Source organism: Sus scrofa, chromosome 5 (genome assembly GCF_054392235.1).
Source record: "Sus scrofa isolate SSC_HxYL_T2T_F1_AM1 chromosome 5, Sscrofa_HxYL_maternal_Yorkshire_Landrace_v2.0, whole genome shotgun sequence".
NCBI lineage: Eukaryota > Metazoa > Chordata > Mammalia > Artiodactyla > Suidae > Sus > Sus scrofa.
In genome coordinates this window covers 77,562,934-77,583,802 of record NC_139387.1, presented here as the reverse complement: position 1 = coordinate 77,583,802, position 20,869 = coordinate 77,562,934, and the positions used below count along the sequence as shown (strand labels likewise).

The following is a 20,869-nucleotide window of genomic DNA, read 5'->3' as shown; positions in this document are numbered from 1 at the left end:
TGACTTGCAACTCAGTGGACCTTTCCCTGGGGAATTTTGCTCTGTCTGCTTCCCTCCGAATGTGGGTTTGGTTAATCCTCAAGAGGGATTGGGGTGCTGGGGGATATGGGTGCTGGCTGAGCCTCTTTGAGATTGTTGCACATTTGCTCATTTGATATTCTCTGCTCTGCTCTGGGAACCGTTTTGCCTCCCGGCAGTAGAAAAGCTGGGAGAGTCCAGGCTCTCTCAGGTTCACTTTTGTACTCCTTGACCTCTGCACTGTCTTTTTTGGAGTGCCGGGGTACTTCTAGCCTGTGTTATTTGGTACATGCTCTTATTCTCATTCCCTTAAAATTAGAAAAAATTGATTAGCTCATTGTTGAATCTTCCCAGGGCTGAAAGAGGAGAGTCCTAGAAAGAGTGAATGTAGATTTTGTAGCCAGAGTGTGTTGAGACCCTCTACCTCAATGTTCTCATATTAAAGTAGGACTAATAATATGCACCTTGTGGAATTACGGTTTAGATTTTAAGTAAGATGTGAAAAATGCTTAGAACAAAGTAGAGTGCTCAGTAAATGGTGACAGTAATTATTATTATGGTTCAAAGTAAATGTTCAATATCTTTGAAATGTTGAATTAGTTACCCAGCTTATGATTTGTTTGTATGATAATGGTCCAAGATATAAAAAATTGCCCAATGCATAAGTCTCTGCAAACTAGTTCTTTTTTGGATGATTAGTCGTAACCATAGTAGATCTTTTGTCATCCATATTTTGTATCATAGTTTTGTTATCACGATTTATGTAAGCACATGACCTTCACTTTTTGGTGGATTAGTAGTTAGTTCTCTTATTCCTAGTAAAAATATAATCGTCTCTTTAACTTTAATAAAAAGTTGGTTCTCTGATAAGATAGCATGAATTGTGCTGTTCAGAATGAAAGGTTGAAATTCCCTCTTTAGAATTTCATGTCAGGAGGGTAAAAATGTAAGCAAAATACAAAAAGGTGTTGTAAAGTTTATATTTCTGTTCTATAGCTTTGGAAGCAGTGCCTGATGGCTTTCCTTCATATCGAAAGGAAGAATACTAGATATGGAGTTTCGTTTCTTGGTTTTCACTTCTCCTGTGATGGAGAAACATATTTTTTTTTCTAAGTGAAAGTAAATAAAGTAGCTTAAAAATATGCAAGAGTCATAGGTTCATTTTGGCTGTCTAAATACTGTGAGAATTAAAACAGAACAAAACAAGAACAAATTGTTGAAGGATCTAATAGCTTATTAGAAAGTTCTTCTCAAAACATGGCTAATAAACTATTTTGTGTGGAGGATTGCTGGATTACAAACTGAATATCACCTCTTCTTACAACTGAGCCCTCCAGTTGTAAGAATATGTGTCACTTAGGCCTAGTTATACACTAGGTTAGGAAGAATATTTGTGATAAATTTAAGGTAGAAATAACTTCTTTTCATTGGAAAGGATTTGGCTTTCAAGAGGGGAGAAAAGTGGAGGAAGTGTTATATAAATTTTCAGAAGCTACTTTTCTAGTAAATGTGAATGAACTCAGGGCTCATTTTCTGAATTCCCTTGAGTAAATAAGAGGGATGATTTGATCTCTAAAAAGTGTCTGAAAAGCTTTATTTTATCAAGTCATTTGAATATTTCATGCTTATGTTTTCAAGGAGCTATATTAATATGTATTGTATAGCAATACATGCAAGGCTTGATTTTAACGTTTCTCTCTTTTTCTCAACAGTTTGGAAGGACTGAAGTCATTGATAATACTTTAAATCCTGATTTTGTAAGAAAATTTATTCTGGACTACTTTTTTGAAGAAAGAGAGAATCTTCGTTTTGACTTGTAAGTTCCAGTAAAACTTGCTTTTAAAAATGATGAAAATGAAAAAGCATAATCTTGGAGTTCCCATCGTGGCGCAGCAGAAATGAATCTGACGAGGAACCTTGAGGTTGCAGGTTCGATCCCTGGCCTCGCTCAGTGGGTTAAGGATCCAGTGTTGCCCTGAGCTGTGGTATAGGTGGCAGACACAGCTCGGATCTGGCATTGCTGTGGCTGTGGTGTAGATTCTACCCCTAGCCTGGGAACCTCCATATGTCATGGATGTTGGCTCTAAAAAGGACAAGAGACAAAAAAATAAATAAATAAAAAATAAAATAAGTAAATAAAAAAGCATAATCTTCTATCAACCCCTTTCCTTCAAGAGTTGTAGAAGTTCTAAGTATTGTTGTACTTATCAAATAAATTGACTATGCCCTATTTGGTTATTTCCCTTTTGAAACCCCCTTTTAAATAGTAAAAATGAGGTTCCTGAGGAAAAAAACTGAAAGTAAAATGTCATGATGCCCTGACCACGTTTACCATGGAGATTGTACACAGGGTTATTATTTAAAAAACAGACATATAAGTCACGGGGAACGTGATTTCATTCTCCCATTGTTCAGGGTCTTCCCAGTAGTCATATTTAAGAATTCTCCTTCTCTCTCACACAAGTGTGGTATTCCCTTAATTTCTTCCAGTTAGTTTCAGACCTAACTTCATCCTAAAACCAGCCATGATTTCAAGATTCTTTGTTCTCCTTCTTTATTTCCCTTTCTCTCTTACTCCTTTTCTAAGTTTTCTGTATTCTCTCATTTAAAAGTAATAAAGTGATAAATATTTATTATAAACTTTAAGTATTAAGGCATTTAAAAAGTGAAATGTCGCTGTTACTCTAGCACCAAACACACACACAGCACAACCAACCAAAACTGGAAATGACTCAACGTATATGCTTGTAGATTTTTTTTCTTTAAAGCTACACCTGCATATGGAATCTCAATATTTTGAAAATCTCAGGTATTTTCCAATTACTTGTATTTTTCAGATATATATCTTTCTATGCCACTAACTGTATAGACATGCTGGAGTTCCCGTTGTGGCTCAGCAGGTTAAAAACCCGACATAGTATCCATGGCCTCACTTAGTGAGTTAAGGATCTGGTGTTGCCAGAAGCTCTGGTGCAGGTCACAGATGTGGCTCAGATCCAGTGTTGCTGTGGCTGTGGTGTAAGCTGCAGCTCCAATTCAACCCCTAGCCTGGGAACTTCCATATGCTGCAGGTGCGGCCCTAGAAAGAAAAAAAAAAAATGTATATATAAAGATATGCATTCATTCATTTTAATGGCCACATAATTTATGATTCAAAAAACCCACAATTTACTTAGCCAGACATTTACTGATGAATATTCTGGTTGGTTCTATTTTCACTATTATGTGTAATCCTTCAGTGGGTATTTTTGTATGTAAACTTTCTGAATTTCATTTTTTGCATTTTCAGAATATAAATTAGTCAAGCTATAGTATGAAACAATATAAACCAGACTACTCACTACCTGCATCTAACCTTTGGGACCAACTTAGTGATCCTGTGTGCTTTGTTGGCCCTCTGAACTCCTTGCCTAGATTTTAACTCTGATTTTTAGAACCATTTCTGTTTTCTTTTGGCTGCTACTGTCTGCTGCCAGACCCCTGTCATCATTATGAGCAGCTGCTGCCAGGTGACTACATGCACCCACTTTCCCACACTCAGGTCTTATTTTTGGCTCTGCTTGTATTGGTTTATGTCACTTGATATTGGAAACAGTGGCTATTACAGAATCGCACAAATAGAATGAAAAGAAGGAAAATGGTACTCTCAAAAGGATGATTCCAATCAAATATTAGTCAGTAGACCATTGAGCAGAAGTTAAGAGCTGGGCAGGTCGTTCTGGAGAGAAGTAGGGAAAGAATGACTAACCTGTGCACACCCCGGGACCAGTATAAACACAGCGTATGATGGTATACAAATCCCTTGCCAGCACATGAAACGAAACTGGAATCTGTACATATAAGCATTGTGTATGTATTCATGCACAATAATCATTAAATTACATGTGTATTTGTGGAATGCTAATTTAAATGATTAAATTATAAACATTGTGCATTTATCAAATGGGTGGAAAGATGAAACTTTTGAGCATTATGATACTGTTGAATGTGTAGCTCGAGGTACCCTGCACTTTTCTTACAAGGCTGCTGAATTACATGTTTCTGCCTAATATATTTGCTACTGGTAATAAAGACAGATAATATCACTTCTAGAGACCTATTTTTGTATAATAGTAGAAGTTTTGAATTTTATGGAGTATTTTGTCAAGTACTGAAATAAAAATGACTTCACTATTTTAACTACAAAAAAAAAAAAAAAAAAAAGGAGAGAAGAAGAAGAACGATTTACCTGTGTACAGAGGTGTGGTGAACATGTGCTCATCTCCACTGAGAATGAGACTGGAAGTTTATGGGTTTTAAGGAGTGTCCAGCTAAGGAAATGTAATTCTACTGAACTCATTCTTTGTTAGTTATTTAAATATTATGTCAGTTTTACCAAATACTGTTTCAAAAGTTACTTTGACCAACTAATGACTCAAATGAGAATATGTTAGGTTAGGGAGGTACCTGATACTTACACGATGTTCGGCAACCTTACTAGGTATGCTTAGAATGAACAAGGGAGACCTAAAGCTCCGAAGTTAGGGCATTGATAGAACTTAACATACTTCTCTAGTATTTGATGATAAATCAATAATATTGTTTAATTTCACTGTAGATGATTCAAGGAATTGAAAAAAAAAGAAAGCAAAACTTTAGTATACTTACGGGTAGAAATCTGGAATGATTAGATGGTTTAATGTGTTTGTTGGTATTATCTTCCATTTACTTATAAACTAAGGAAATAATTATAGAAGCTCGGTAGTTTGAAAGTTAGTATGTAAGTTTTTAAGTACAGATAAAAAGATGTGGTTTGTGATAATAATACTAAACTTATTATTCACAGTAATATGTTAATCATTCTATTACAAACTGAATAATAGTAGTATATATACACAGATTTAACCAATCCAATAAATTTCTGAGGTAGAGTTGCCTCATTTTTATAAATGAGAAAACTTAGGCCTGGATAGTTGAAGGGATCCGTGCTTTCCAATACGGAATCAAATTTTGCATGAAATAGTTTATAATTTAATGGTATAAAACCTGAATTTCTAAAATGTTATGAAGACTAAAAATAATGCCTGAACTGGGGAGTTTTTATTTTTATTTTGGTTGTATAATGCTGAGGGAAATATGTGTTTGAAGTATTCTACTGCAAATTGAATATAATAATGGGATTTTTTGAATCTAAGTAAGCAAAAGTAAGAATACATAGGAAATTAGTATGTTTGATTAGTATGGATGTTATTTTTATCATAGTGTAACAAGAAGAAATAAAGTAACAAATTAGTGTAGGTAAAATGATATATTTTAGGAGTTCCCATTGTATCTCAGTGGTAATGAACCCCATTAGTATCCGTGAGGACTAGGTTTGATCCCTGCCTCTGCTCGGTGGGTTAAGGATCAAGCATTGCCGTGAGCTGTGACGGAGGTTGCCGATGTGGCTCAGATCTGGTGTTGCTATGGCTGTGGCATAGGCTGGTGGCTACAGCTCTGCTTCAACCCCTAGCCTAAGGAACTTCCATATGCTGCAGGTATGGCCCTAAATAGAAAACAAAAACAAACAGAAAAATGATGTATTTTAACTTAGCTTTCTCTTTTCTAAAAATTATAGTTTCTCAGAAAATATGTAATGTTCAAAATGTGAAAGCATACTGCAAAACTGAATTAAAGAGATATTTCAACTTTCAAATGTATTTAGTTAACTTCAGAAATTTGAGTCAAATAATATTATTTTGATGTTATATGATCTCTAACAATTTAAGACAGGACCAGAGCAAGGGATACCTGAGGAAGATTATCTAGAAAAGAAACAAGTATATTCTTTCAGCTTTTGTAGTATTTTTTATACCATTTTAATCCCTGCTTAATTTCCCGTTTATATGAGTATCTTGAATAACCTGTGAGAGCAGGATTTTTTTAACATTGTGATTTTTTCCACCATATCTATGTAAATTTCTAAGTGTGGAAAACAGTGAATTGTTCTCTAGTTGTAAGTGTCTGTTTATCCAGATTAGTTCTTAAATTTTGTCTTTGCAATGCGTTATTCCTAAAAAATCTTCATTGCAGAAAATTTGGAAATGAGAAAAAGATAAAGTAGTCAATAAAATCCACCCCAACCCACGTCACCCAGAGAACTACAGCACATACTTTATACAGCATGTTTACAGTGAATGTCCCTTTAAGGGAACAGCAATGCTGAATAACACAGTAGTTTAAATTGGCCAACAGGTAGATGTCATTAGATTTCAGAATTTTTTTTTTAATTTAGTTAATTTGTGTATTGATTTTACAAAATTCCAAAGAAACAATGCAGAGTTCCTGTTGTGGCTCCGCAGGTTAAGAACCCGACATATTGTCTGTAAGGATGCAAGTTCGATCCCAAGCCTTGCTTAGTGGGTTAAGGATCCCATGTTGTTACAAGCTGCAGCATAGGTCGCAGCTGTGGCTCGGACCCAGTGTTGCTGTGGCCGTGATGTAGACTAGCAGCTGCAGTTCTTTTTTTTTTTTTTTTTTTTTTCTGTCTTTTTGCCATTTCTTGGGCCACTCCTGCGGTATATGGAGGTTCCCAGGCTAGGGGCTGAATCGGAGCTGTAGATGCCAGCCTACACCAGAGCCACAGCAACGCAGGATCCGAGCCACGTTTGCAACCTACACCACAGCTCACGGCAACGCCAGATCGTTAACCCACTGAGCAAGGGCAGGGACCGAACCCGCAACCTCATGGTTCCTAGTCGGATTCGTTAACCACTGCGCCACGACGGGAACTCCCTGCAGTTCTGATCCCTAGCCTGAGAGAGCTTCCATGTGCCGCAGATGTGGCTGTAAAAAGAAAATTAAAAACAAATAAAAAGAAGCTTTGAAAGTGCAATATCTAAACAATTACATATTACAGAAGGTTTGAGAAATGGCTTTCAGGAGGCTTTTATTTAAATTTCCATGTGGATGGAAGATTGTAATCAGAGAGAGAAAGAGAGAATGAATGAATATGTATTCCTGATTGCTGGCAGCACTGGCCCAAACTCCTGTAAATTCTGATTAATCCAAAATTATTGTTATGGTGATATGACTGAGATATTTTTAAGATTAGCTTATCAGCTATGAGTTTTAAAATCTCCTGCCTTTTTGATTTGACATATACTTATTCAAGAGACATGGTTTCTGTCATGCTCCCTATATATTGCAGATAAAGTTGTAAACTTTTGCATTTATTTTGTTAGAACTATCGCACCTATAATCATATAGCTACTTCAAAAATCACTTTGTTGTCAGATTGGAAAAATTTATTATTGGCAGAACAGCTGTACAGAAATGTCTTTGAGCAAGAAGTGTGGGCAGCTGTTTTACCATGTTGTATGTGCTGGAGACTAGGAGATCCTAGAGATAATGCTCTTGTTTTTCCATTTAGAATAGACTACCAACAAGGGAGTTACAAGTCTAGAATTGATTTACCTAGCAGGTTATTTTCCTCCTTGATAAATCAAATGGTGATACTTATGGAATGTATAAGGTTATTAGGATCTATTTTTGAAGGCTCTCAACACCTTGGGGGAGAATATGTTGTTTTATTTCTTCCAACAGTTGTCCACACCGTCAATTTCAACTGTTCCCATTGGTCGTGGGCTCCCTTAGCAACGCCAAGATCTAACTTCATGAATTTTCCCCTTTCCTTTTAAAGTTCTGTTGAAGGAGAGTTGATCCACAACGTTGTGATCCTTTCTGCTGTACCGCAGAGTGACTCAGTTGTACGTGAACACACATGCCAATCCCAGACGCCTAGTCCCTCCCCTCCCCTGTCCCCTTGGGGAGCCATAGTTTGTTTTCAAAGTCTGTGAGTCTGTTTCTGTACTGCAACTAATTTCATTTGTATCCTTTGTTAAGATTTGACACATAAGCGGTGTCACAGGATGTTTGTCTTTAACGTCATTTAGTATGATAATCTCAAGGTCCATCCATGTTGCTGGAAATGACCGTATTTCTAATTTCTTTTCTTTTTCTTTCTTTTTTTTTTTTTTGTCTTTTTGTCTTTTCTAGGGCCGCTTCCCCGGCATATGGAGGTTCCCAGGCTAGGGGTCGAATCGGAGCTGTAGCCACCAGCCTACACCACAGCCACAGCAACGCTGGACCCTTAACCCACTGAGCAAGGCCAGGGATCGAACCCGCACCCTCATGGTTCCTAGTCGGATTCATTAGCCACTGAGCCACAACGGGAACTCCCGTATTTCTAATTTCATGAATTTTCAGTCGCTTGTTTATTAGAACCATCTCCTTTTGTTAATAGTTACATACTATTCACTTTAAAACTTTTTCATCTCAAACTTAATCCCAGACTCTTCACTTTCTCTCCCCTCAGAGCTACTGTCATAACTGCCTGCAGGAGAGATGGGGGTGGGGTGGGGGTGGAAGAGCAGAAAGGTGGGGAAGTTGGGAAGCAGGTATGTGAGTCTCCTACCTTCTGAAAAACCTAGACCTTAGAGAGCACCAGCCTGAGGGGACATGTACCAGGCACTCTGCTTGTCTTCCTCACTGAGGAGGGGGCACTAAAGGGCCCGTGGTCCTTGTTCCTCGGCTCTCACAAGGCACCTCATAGCCCTGTCAGCTGATATTGTCTTCCACTGGCAGCCCCAGGATGGACCTACAGGTAGGTTCTGTAGCTGAGGGGGGAACCAGAGGCTGTCCTCCCCTCTCCCAAGCACCCCAGATTTGGGAGCTCTCCTTCTCCTTTGGGGAGTGGACAGAACCTCCTCTTGAAATAGCTTATTTTATGTGTAAGCTTTTTGGAGAAGGATCTGGCCCTGATGAGAGTGACTCACGAGCAGCTGTGAGCTAAGCATGAGGAGAAACTTAGCATCTTTTGTTTTCAACTTTGGCCTTAATTGGAATTTCAGAAATACAGGAAAAATTGCCGTCAAAATCTGTTGCGTCCCATTGGAAAACATACTCAGGAGGAGCCACCCACATCAGTTACTGCCAATTCAGTACTCGGCCCATAAGGTTTTAACAGTAGGATGAAGTGGTTTACAAAATTGCTGTTAATAAATTAAGGCCCAAAGGAACTGTCCCAGGGGTAAACTACTGACCGGTTTCCAGGGCTGATACTTGAGAAGGAGCCGGCAGAGTTACGTTGTACCTTTGATATCGCCATAGTTGCCAATTGTAATCTCACCCTTAAAAGAATGTCGTAAATAAAAAATATTGTACTAATATTTGTAGGTCTTCAGTAGATGTTGGCAATTTGCTGATTCACAATTTTAGTTAACATCTGTTGAGAGTGGTCAGAATGCCTTGATTTGAAAGAGAATAATTTGTAATGCTTCTGAGGCAGGTATTTGCATCACGCAATTTTAAAGCTGGTTTGTGGTAAACATTCTTTGCTAGGGAATCAGTGCACCTCTGCCCAAGCATCCCTATACTCAGTGAAATTTGCTTTGCCTTTTTTGATCGAAGTGTTTCGTTTCTCTGTGAAAACATGCCTGTTATGAGAAAGGAAAGACTTTAATTAACCTTAAAAGGGGGTTAATTATTCATAGGAAGCTATGCACGAGGAATGTGAAAGGAATATGATTTGGAAGACTGGAACCAGTACAAATATTTTCCTATTCAGGAACTCAGCCAATTGAGATTGTTTTGACTATTAGCAATCTATTTCTAAAAAAATATTTGAAACAAGGGGCTAAAATAATAGGGAGTGATGATTTACCAGGGTCTCTCCAAAAAATCACTTGTTTCTTTTTTAAAAAAAATTGTATTGGGAGTTCACGTCATGGGTCAGTGGTTAACGAATCTGATTAGGAACCATGAGGTTGTGGGTTTGATCCCTGGCCTCGCTCAGTGGGTTAAGGATCCGGCTTTGCTGTGAGCTGTGGTGTAGGTGGCAGACGAGGCTCAGATCTGGCGTTGCTTTGGCTCTGGCGTAGGCCGGCAGCTACAGCTCTGATTAGACCCCTAGCCTGCGAACCTCCATATGCCGCAGGTACGGCCCTAAAAAAAAAAAATTGTATTAAAGTATAGTTGATTTACAATGATCCTTCAGGTTCTGCTCTACAGAAGTGACCCAGTCATATCATATATACATTACATATGAATATGAAGACACATACATACATTTTTTTTATACTGTCTTCCATCATGTTCTAACCCAAGAGACTGGACCTAGTTCCATTCTAAATGTGATAGTTTGCATCTACCAGCACCAAGCTCTCCATGCTTCCCACTCCCTCCCTGCTCCCCCCACGCCCTGGCAAACACAAGTCTGCTGTCCATGTCCATGATCTGTTTCTGTTTTATTTTTATTTTTTGTCTTTTTAGGGCTGCACCTGTGGCATATGGATGTTCCTGGTCTAGGGGTCGAATCGGAGCTGTAGCTGTTGGCCTATGCCACAGCCACAGCAGCGCCAGATCTGAGCTGCGCCTGCAACCTACACCACAGCTCATTGCAAGGCTGGATCCTTAACCCTCTGAGCGAGGCCAAGGATTAAACCTGCATCCTCATGTATGCTACTCAGATTCGTTTCCACTGAGCCACAATGGGAACTCCTGTTTCTGTTTTATAGATAGGATCATTTGTGTCATGTTCTAGGTTCCACAAATAAGTGATATCATATAGTATTTGTCTTTCTCTTTCTGATTTATTTCACTTGGTATGAGAATCTCTAGTTCCATCCATGTTGCTGCAAATGGCATTAGCTTGTCTGTTTTTTATATCTGAGTAATGTTCTATTCCATATATGTAACACATCTTCTTAATCCATTCATCTGTTGATAGACATTTGGGTTGTTTCCACATCTTGGCTATTGTGAGTACTGCTGCAGTAAACATACCGGTGCATGTATCTTTTTGAGGGAACATTTTGTCCAGATATATGGACAGGAGTGTAATTGTTGGATCACATGGTAGTTTTATATTTAGTTTTCTGAGGAACCTCCTTACTGTTTTCCATAGTGGTTGTACCAATTTATATTCCCAACACTGAAAGAGGGTTCCTTTTTCTTCACACTTTCTCCAGCATTTGTTATTTGTAGGCTTATTAATGATGGCCATACTGACCAGTGTGAGGTGGTGACCTCCTTGTAGTTTTGATTTGTATTTCTCTTACAATTAGTGATGTTGAGCATTTCTTTCATGTGTCTGCTAGCTATGTGTATGTCTTCTTTGGAGAAATGTCTGTTTAGGTCTTCTGCCCATTTTATGATTGGATTGTTTTTTGTTGTTGGTTGTATGAGTTGTTTGTATATTTTGGAGATTAGGCTCTTGTCAGTTGGATCATTCTCAAAGATTTTCTCTGATTCTGTGGGTTGTCTTTTTGTTTTGTTTTGTTTTACGGTTTCCTTTGCTGTGCAAAAGCTCTTGAGTTTAATTAGGTCCTGTTGGTTTATTCATGTCTTTATTATTCTAGGAGGTGGATCAAACAAGATGTTTCTGTGATTTATGTCAAAGAACATTCTATGTTTTCCTCTAGGAGTTTTATAATATCTGGCCTTACATTTAGGGCTTTAATCCATTTCGAGTTTCCTTTTTTATGTGGTATTAGAGAATGTTCTAATTTCATTCTTTTACATGTAGCTTTCCAATTTTCCCAGCACCACTTATTGAAGAAACTATCTTTCTTCCACTGTATTTTCTTGTCTTCTTTGTCATAGATTAGTTAACCATAGTTTGATTAGGTTTATTTCTGGGCTTTCTAACCTACTCCACTGACCTATATTTCTGTTTTTGTGCCAGTACCATCATGTTTTGATGACTCAAGCTTTATAGTATAGTCTGAAATTAGGGAGCCTGATTCCTTCAGCTCCATTTTTCTTTCTCAAGATTACTTTCACTATTTGGGGTCTTTTGTGTTTCCATACAAATTTTAAAGTATTTTGTTCTATTTCTGTAAAGAATGGCTTTGGTAATTTAATAGCAATTGCACTGAATCTGTGGATTGCCTTGAGTGGTATGGTCATTTTGATAATGTTGATTCTTCCAATCCAAAAGCATAGTATATCTTTCCATCTGTTTGTGTCATCTTTGATTTCTTTCATCATCATCTTATAGTTTTCAAAGTACAGGTCTTTTGTCTCTTTAGGTAGGTTTATTCCTAAGTATTTTATTCTTTTTTTTTTTTTTTGTCTTTTTTTTGTTGTTGTTGTTGTTATTGTTGTTGTTGTTACTATTTCTTGGGCCACTCCCGCGGCATATGGAGGTTCCCAGGCTAGGGGTCAAATCGGAGCTGTAGCCACTGGCCTACACCAGGGCCACAGCAATGCGGGATCCGAGCCGCGTCTGCAACCTACACCACAGTTCACGGCAACGCCGGATGGTGAACCCACTGAGCAAGGGCAGGGACCGAACCCACAACCTCATGGTTCCTAGTCGGATTCGTTAACCACTGCGCCAGGACGGGAACTCCTATTCTTTTTGATATTATGGTAAATGGTAATTTCTCTTTCTGATCTTTCATTGTTAGTACATAGAAATGCAGTCAATTTCTATGTATTAACTTTGTATCCTGCAACTTTGCTAAGTTCATTGATGAGCTCTAACAGTTTTATGGTATTGTCTTTAAGATTTTCTACATATAATATCATGTCATCTGCAAACAGTAGTAGTTTTACTTCTTTTCCAACTTGGATACTTTTATTTATTTTTATTCTCTAATTGCCATGGCTAGGACTTCCAAAAGTATGTTGAATAGCAGTGGTAAAAGTGGACACCCTTGTCTTGTTTCTGATCTTGGTGAAAATGCTTGTAGTTTTTCACCACTGAGAATGATGTTAGCTGTGGGTTTGTCATATATGGCTTTTATTATGTTGAGATGGGTCTCCTCTATGCCCACTCTCTGGAGAGTTTTTATCAGAAACAGGTGTTGAATTTTGTCAAAAGCTATTTCTGCATCTTTTGAGATAATCATATGGTTTTTATTTTTCATTGTGTTGATGTGGTGTATCACTGACTGATTTGTGGATATTGAAGAATCTTGCATCCCTGGGATAAATCACACTTGATCATGGTGTATGATCCTTTTAATATATAGTTGGATTTGGTTTGCTTATATTTTTTTGAGTATTTTTTGCATCTATGTTCATCAGTGATATTGGTCTGTAATTTTCTTTTTTTGGTGGTATCTTTGTCTGGTTTAGGTATCAGAGTAATGTTGGCCTCATAGAATAAACTTAGGAGTCCTTCCTTTGATATTTTTTGGAAGAGTTTCAGAAGAATAGGTGTTATCTCTTCTCTGAAAGTTTGGTAGAATTCACCTGTGAAGGCATCAGGTCCTGTGCTTTTGTGTTTTGGAAGTTTTTAAATCACATTTTCATTTTCAGTACTTGAGAAATCACTTATTTCTAATACCAACTGGTCAAATATAGGACGTAAAATACTCCTATATAAATATATTTTTTTCTGTAAATTACATGTTTTCCCCAAGTCCTATGATTGGGGAAAATAATGTCTCATTACTGTAGTCAAATTTCAAATTAATAAGAGCATTTATTATATTAAATGGGAATTATAATATACACAAATGGCAGCTTGTTTTCAGCACCTGTTTATCTTTTAATAGTATTTAAATAAGAGGAATTTCTGTTTTTAGGGAGCAGTATTAGGAGTTTATCGATTCACAGAAAAGGGAAATTTTAAACTTGTCTTATCAGGCAGAAGAATCAATGACTGCGAAAATATTAGGACTACTACTTAGGTTGTAGAAATAAAAGGACTCAGGGATTGTGACTTCTACCATTGTCATATAAGCCATAGATTATGAGAAATTTCTAGATTTTTAATATTTTTCTCCCCATTCATATAGTTTTGATTTTTTTAAATATATATTTATGTTTTGGGGAAAATACTGACATTTTTCTCTAGCTTTATTTATGGAAATAATTTGAATTTTATATTTTAATCTTTTAGGTATGATGTTGATTCAAAGAGTCCGAACTTGTCCAAACATGTAAGTTTGTATATTTTTTATGATGATTGCATAATTTAAATTACAATATGATTTGATTGATATTTATGTTGATTTATTAATATTAAAGTTATATCTTTACAACATGTGTTATAATTGTCATAGAAAATAAATAGCATTTTTACCGAACCCTAGAATAACATATTTGGAGGGGCTAATTAATAAAAAGATACCTTCAGTATGTGAACTAGATTAATTTTATTTATTTACTGCAGCTAGAAACAGGCATGGTGAATTCAGCTGTTTCTCTCTCTCTCTTTCTCTCAATAAGACCACATATTTTTTGTTCTATGGCTTTTCTCTATGCTTCTGTTTCCTCTCTGAAGACCAAGTTTCTTTGGTTGTTCATGCTGTGTACATAGGGTAAATGACCTTCTAACCTGACTGGACATAGGCTTTCAGGTACCTGCTCTCTCTGAATATAATTTCTGTGTTTCTCAATTTAAGCTAGTCTTCAGATGGCATAATAACTGGAAAGTTAAAAGACATTTTCATGGGGTTGAAGGATTTTTTGAGGGTGAGTATGAAGATGGTAACTTGTTCTTACCATTGTGGTTGCCTTGAGTTCAGGGCAGAGTACATGGGATGTGAGATAGAAAGTTACTTCAAACCTGATTTACTATGTCTTCCTTCAACAATCACTAATGACTAAATATTTTTCTGTAGGATATATGTCTTAGAAAAGCCATAGTAAATGTAATATCTCTTCAGATATTTTTCTTTTGTAGAAGACCTTTTTTTCCCATAGGTCAAGTTTATGTATTGCTCATGGTAAAAATTCTTACCCTGACTCTGATTTAACCTTATGATATCTCTTTTCCTATGTTCTTATCACCATACTTCTTTACAGAACATCCTTGATTTCTATCATAACTTGCTTTTCATTCTCCCTTTAATTTCTTTACTGTATTCTGATTTTCATTTCTGTTTAAACTGTCGTGACATAGGTTAGATCAAAATGTCAAATGATGTAACATAGGTTACATCAAAATGCCCCTTGGAGTTCCCTTGCGGCTAAGCATGTTAAGGATTCAGCGTTTTCACTGCAGCAGCTAGGACAGCTGCTTAGCGTGGGTTTGATACCAGGCCCTGAAACTTCTACATGCCATGGGTGCAGACCAAAAAAAAAATGTAGTGACCTGTCTTCATTCATTACCTTGCTTGACCTCTCCATTATTTTGGACATGGTTAACTACTTCATTCTTGAAATACCTCCCTTGACTTGGAAGAAACATGGAAGTTTCTTCCTTGCTTCTTTTCCTACCCCTCTGTGTACTCATTACCTGTTATATTTTAGTTTCTCTTTCTCCTTCTATCCCTTAATAATAGTATTTCTTATGGCTTTATTTTCAATTTTTGTCTCATCTCACTGTGTAAGCTCTCTTTAGGAGAGTTCCAGCATCTTTATGTCTTTCCCTGATGATTCATGTACCCTCCGTACACCTCAGCAAATTTAAGCTTCCAACTGCTTGTTAAATATTACCTGGTAGATATTCTATGGAAGCCTAAAATTTAAATATATTGAAAATGTATGAGTTTTACCATTCTGATTTTGCTCCTCTGCCTATATTATCTTCTTGAGAATTGTTATCAAAACACAGCATGCTTACTTAGAAAACTTTCATACAGTTCTCCTGGTCCTTGGTATGATGAAAACATTTCAAATTTCTGAAATAATTCCTTAAAAAAAAGTGATACACTTAGTTCTTGAACAACAGAATAAAAGTAAATAATCAACAACACACATGATATTAGCTCATTTAACATCATAGCACAGTAGTTCAGAGAGTCTTCATAAAGGAACTGAGAATCAAATTGTGTTTAACTTTAAACATGGTAAATCCATTTCCATCAAAGGCAGGGACTCGGAGGTAGTCCATAGGGCATATTCCACTGAAAGCTGGACTGATGCCTACAGAGAACCACGATAACCCTTGCACAGGGGAGGTCTTGGAAAGCTGACAGCCCTGAGTCAGTCACGGAAAGTCACCCCTTTGGAATTCATGTTTCTTGTTCAGTTTTCACTTCTTTACAAATCTTACCCCATTTCCTTGCCTGAGTGGAAATTGAGCACTGTCTCTCAAGTGGAATTGCTTAACATCTCCTTCCTCTTGTATTGCAGGGTCAGTCTCTGTCAACCTCTTTCCATCTCGCAGTCTACCTAGTGCGTCACCAATCCTGTTCGTTCTAAAAGCAAATTGTTTCTTTTCCGTCTTCCCCCTTTTATTACTGTTACTGCCTTAGTTCAGATTCTCATCGCTTTTCTCCTGAAGTATTGTATAGCTTCCTATAGTTCCTATAGTTTATATTATCCCACATTTTAATGTATACTCACATTACTCTCTGTGTTATATTTCTTAAATATATTTAGTAAGCAACACAAATTAGTTAATAAGAGCCCGAGCTTATAAGTAGATAAACCGTGCTACAAGCAGGAGGAAATATATTTTTGAATTGTTACGAGTTTTAAGAGATAACTGCCTTGAATTTCTGTTAGAAATTAGCAAGAACAAAAGCCCTTCCTTATTTGAAAGCATCCCAGTACAGATTTTAGGTAAAAGAATATATAACTCATTTAACCCAAAAGGAGTTCAGGGGGCATTTGAAAGATCAGAGAACCCAACAAACAAACTAGGTCTATTCCCTGACAATGTAGTTCTTTAAAAGTGTGGTTGTCTACCTGCCAATTTTCCAAAGTGAAATAAAAACTGGAATCTTTGAGCAAGTACTGCTAAGTGCCTGGGCTTGCATGTGGAGTACAGGCACTTACCTTTTATAAAAGGGATTTGATAGCAAGAGAGACTCCTTGAGTTAACGTAGTAATTTTTCTTCCATTCTCATTTCTGATAATTTTAAAAGGACCCCCTTTGCGGATGATTTTATTTGATTTCTAGTGCTTAAGGATCTTGGGTCAAATTCTTAAATTTTTGATACTATTAAGGAAAATGCAGATATAGTATAGAACTGCACCTTAGATTTCTAATATTGCAGATGAACACAAGGTGAGTGGATAGAGGATAAGTCTAACTTTAATTGATTTTATTGGTGGGACAAGTTTTTAGCAGTGAAATATTATGTTCATGGGTGACTTATGGAATTCAGGGATGAAATCCTATAGATGATTTATCCATTTTATGATTCTCTAAGGAAATTGTGTTACATACTTCCATTTGCATAATTTAATTGTGTCAGCCAAGCCATTAATGAAAAGATTATTAACAGGCTCATAATTGGTATATCTAGGATTCTGTTTGGTGTTCTGGAACAGATGACATCAAAACTGGACTTCAAGTACTAAGTTTTCATACCACCAGGCAATCTAAAATGCATTTTTTTCCATTTGGTTTGTCTTAGAAGGTGCCCACTACAATTTTTATTTTATTATGTTAATTGCTCACTGGATTATTTTGGCTACAAAATACCAGTCTTCAGTGAAGATACGTATGTTCTTTAATATATTTTCTAAATATAGATATATTTTCTAAATATAATATATTTTCACATATAGATCAGTTCTATTTGAAATCTTTTTTTTTTTTTTTTTTTTTTGTCATTTGTCTTTTTTGTTGTTGTTGTTGTTGCTATTTCTTGGGCCGCTCCCGCGGCATATGGAGGTTCCCAGGCTAGGGGTCGAATTGGAGCTGTAGCCACCGGCCTACGCCAGAGCCACAGCAACGCGGGATCCGAGTCACGTCTGCAACCTACACCACAGCTCACGGCAACGCCGGATCGTTAACCCACTGAGCAAGGGCAGGGACCGAACCCGCAACCTCATGGTTCCTAGCCGGATTAGTTAACCACTGCGCCACGACGGGAACTCCTATTTGAAATCTTTGTTTGAAAGTTAATAAATGTAACTAATAAATGTTAATAAATTTTTTGAACCATGAAATGTGTTTTTTCATAGGAATAGATTCATAAGCAGGGAAAGATTTTTTTTCATTAGAATATGTCATTTTAACCCATATATAACTGTTTCATATGTTGGTGTGTCTGAAAGATAGCTATCGTACATAGAGTATTATGAATGATGAGGAGAGAGGGATGGAATAGTTTGGAAAGGTAGATAGGATTCAGATGATGTGGAGATATGTAGGCCGTGGTTAAAAATTTGGATTTTTTTTTTTTAATGAATTTCACTGGAGGATGATAAGATCTGATTTATACAAGTAAATAACAACTGGCAGCTAATGTGGCTAATGGGGTTGGGAAGCAAATCTGGAGTTAAGGAGACTGTTGGAGAAAGGCATTGAGAGGAAATAGCCACTGGGTGACCTGTAAGCTGGATCTGGCAATCAGAGACTCCTTACCCCCTTTGCCATCCTTGAAATGTGTGTCCTGTCCACCATATCCACTGATGTGGCTGCTTCAAGGACACAGACTTTCCAGAGTAAGGTGGTGGTGCTGAGGTCATCTGGATTGATTATATGACTCAACTCTGCTAATGCCTCTAATTAAACTTTTAAGATTCTGAGAGGCGGGGCTGAAATCTCATCTTGTGGCCACCCAAGACAAGCCTTGTAAGTAAGTTACCTTGTTGCTTATTAAAACTGTAAATCTGGAGTGGTCTACCTTTTTCTTCAGTCTCTTTTGGTCCTCTCTGTACAGGGGGCCAATTTCAAGTTTCACCTAAGGAACTCCTGCTGTTGTGAACCAACAAAGATCCGATATAAGGGTGCTGTAAGTTAGCTAGATAAAGAAATTTGGTGAGTATAGCCCATGAAATGGTAAGAAGTGGTCAGATCTGGAATATATTTGGGTGATATAGTTCCCAATGTAGTAGGTGTCAAGTATGAAGATAAGAGATGAAGTTAGAATGATTCCTAGGTTATTGGTGACAGCCACTGGATAAATACTGATATAGTTTATTGCAGTGGGGTACATTGGAGAGGAAGAGATTGACGTGGCGGGGTGTAGATAGAAAAATCAAGTCAGGGCAAGTTTATGTTGTTTGAGACCCCAGTTGAAGCACCCAACTGGAGATGTTGACTAGGCTATGTCTGGAGACTTGGAACTCAATAAAATTATATATTAAAAAAAAAGTGTAAGTAGCGAAGACAGTATGCTAGAACCTTGGGGGATCTTCAGCATTTACAAATTTGGTGGGAAAAGCTTAGCCAGAATTACCATGTTCAAAGACTGATTGAGACATATCACTTCCAGTTCAAATTAATTCTCCAGTGGCTTCCCTCTATACTTAGAGAGAATTCAAAATCCATCATGGGCCCTTGGCTCCCTCATCTCCTTCCATTCTTTTCCTTGCACAATCTACTCTTGTCCCACTGGCCTTCTCGCTTTTCCATAAACATCCCAAGTATCTTCTTGTCTTGGGAACTTTGTTCTTGCTTTTTTTGGAATACTTTTCTTCCAAATATTCACATGGTTCTGTCTCTCATATTACTGAAATTTCTACTTGTCATCCATGGAGTGGGCCTGCCCAACTGCCCTGTGAAAAAGAGTTCTTTGTGTTATCCTCTGATCCTTTTCAATAACAACTTTCTTATTCTGTGTAGCATCTTTATCAGATGATGAAAGGTAGCCTTATAAGCATATTTAAATTAAAGAATTTATGACTGATGCTTAATAAGTGGACTATGTTTCTATTTGCATTTTCAGTATAGTCTTGCAGAATCTGTCTTAGACTTTAGGAAACATGCTTGAGGTAGGTGTGATGACAGTATCTTTGGCACTCATTAAGTTATATTAGGTGAGATTGTTTGCATGTAAAATGGCCCTTAAGGCTCAATATTTTAATAAAATGATATTGTGTAATAGTATTTTTATTACTTAATATTTCTGTAATATATATTAATTGATAGTAATATTAGTAAGTTTTCTAGTTATGTGGCTTGTCGACTGTCTCTTCATGTTTAGCAGCAGTGAGAATATTTACTTAAGTTTTTGTTAGCATATTACATTCCTCACATCTTTACTGATGAGAACTAGTGCCACAAAAAGTAATGGGCCCCTAGAAGATAAATATTTTCCATAAATTTGTTATAGTATTTGTGAATAGTATAGCTTTATTTTTAATCTAAATACAGTGTGGTTCATAATTAGTAAATATGTATGTTGTGGGTAATTTTTAAAAATGGATTAGTTAGATCAATACCACTCAGTCATTGTTGAAAACTTAATTTTCTTTTCTTTGGTCTTTTTGCCTTTTCTAGGGCCGCTCCCAGAGCATATGGAGGTTCCCAGGATAGGAGTCTAATCGGAGCTGTAGCTGCCGGCCTACGCCAGAGCCACAGCAACGCGGGATCTGAGCTGCGTCTGCCTGCAACCTACACCACAGCTCATGGCCACGCCAGATTCTTAACCCACTGAGCAAGGCCAGGGATCGAACCCGCAACGTCATGGTTCTTAGTCGGATTCGTTAACACTGAGCCATGATGGGAACTCCGAAAACTTAATTTTCATTCAGAGTCTTATTTAACCACCTTCATTTGAACTCTTATCAAGCAAAAAATATTTTGAAAATCAACAGCTGTACTGACAGAAAATAAATAAATTCAGCTTTATAGTGTAATTTTTAAATTGTCTTCGTAATTTAACTACTAACATCTAAGTTCAGAACTTTGCGTTAATCTCTTGGAGGTAGGATTACCAAATTTGCTTTGTAGATGAATCCATCCATTATAAAGGCAAATTCGTGCTTGAAAAAAAAGGGTGTATTGTTATAATGTTAAAATGTGACAAATTGTTCTTATTAAAATATTAAATCCAGTTGTTTCATGTTGAGTTTGCTTTATGCCCTAAATAGCATAAGATCTGCTAACAACCATTAAGAAAGTAGGGGTGATTACTGAATGAAGAAGAACCATTCTTTTTCTTTTTTTTTTTTTTTTTTTGGTCTTTTGTCTTTTGAGGGCTGCACCCATGGCATATGGATGTTCCCAGGCTAGGGGTCAAATCAGAGC

The 20,869-nt window shown here is 37.0% G+C and overlaps 1 protein-coding gene across 1 annotated transcript in view; it reads left to right on the top strand.

Annotated features, from left to right (window-relative positions):
- CPNE8 (copine 8) overlaps positions 1-20,869 on the top strand; it is a 265,300-nt gene that overhangs the window by 68,015 nt on the left and 176,416 nt on the right. Inside the window, exons 4-5 of the mRNA XM_013997926.3 lie at positions 1,731-1,834; positions 13,892-13,931. Coding sequence (XP_013853380.1) covers positions 1,731-1,834; positions 13,892-13,931 — 144 coding nt within the window. The remainder of the gene's footprint in view (positions 1-1,730; positions 1,835-13,891; positions 13,932-20,869) is intronic.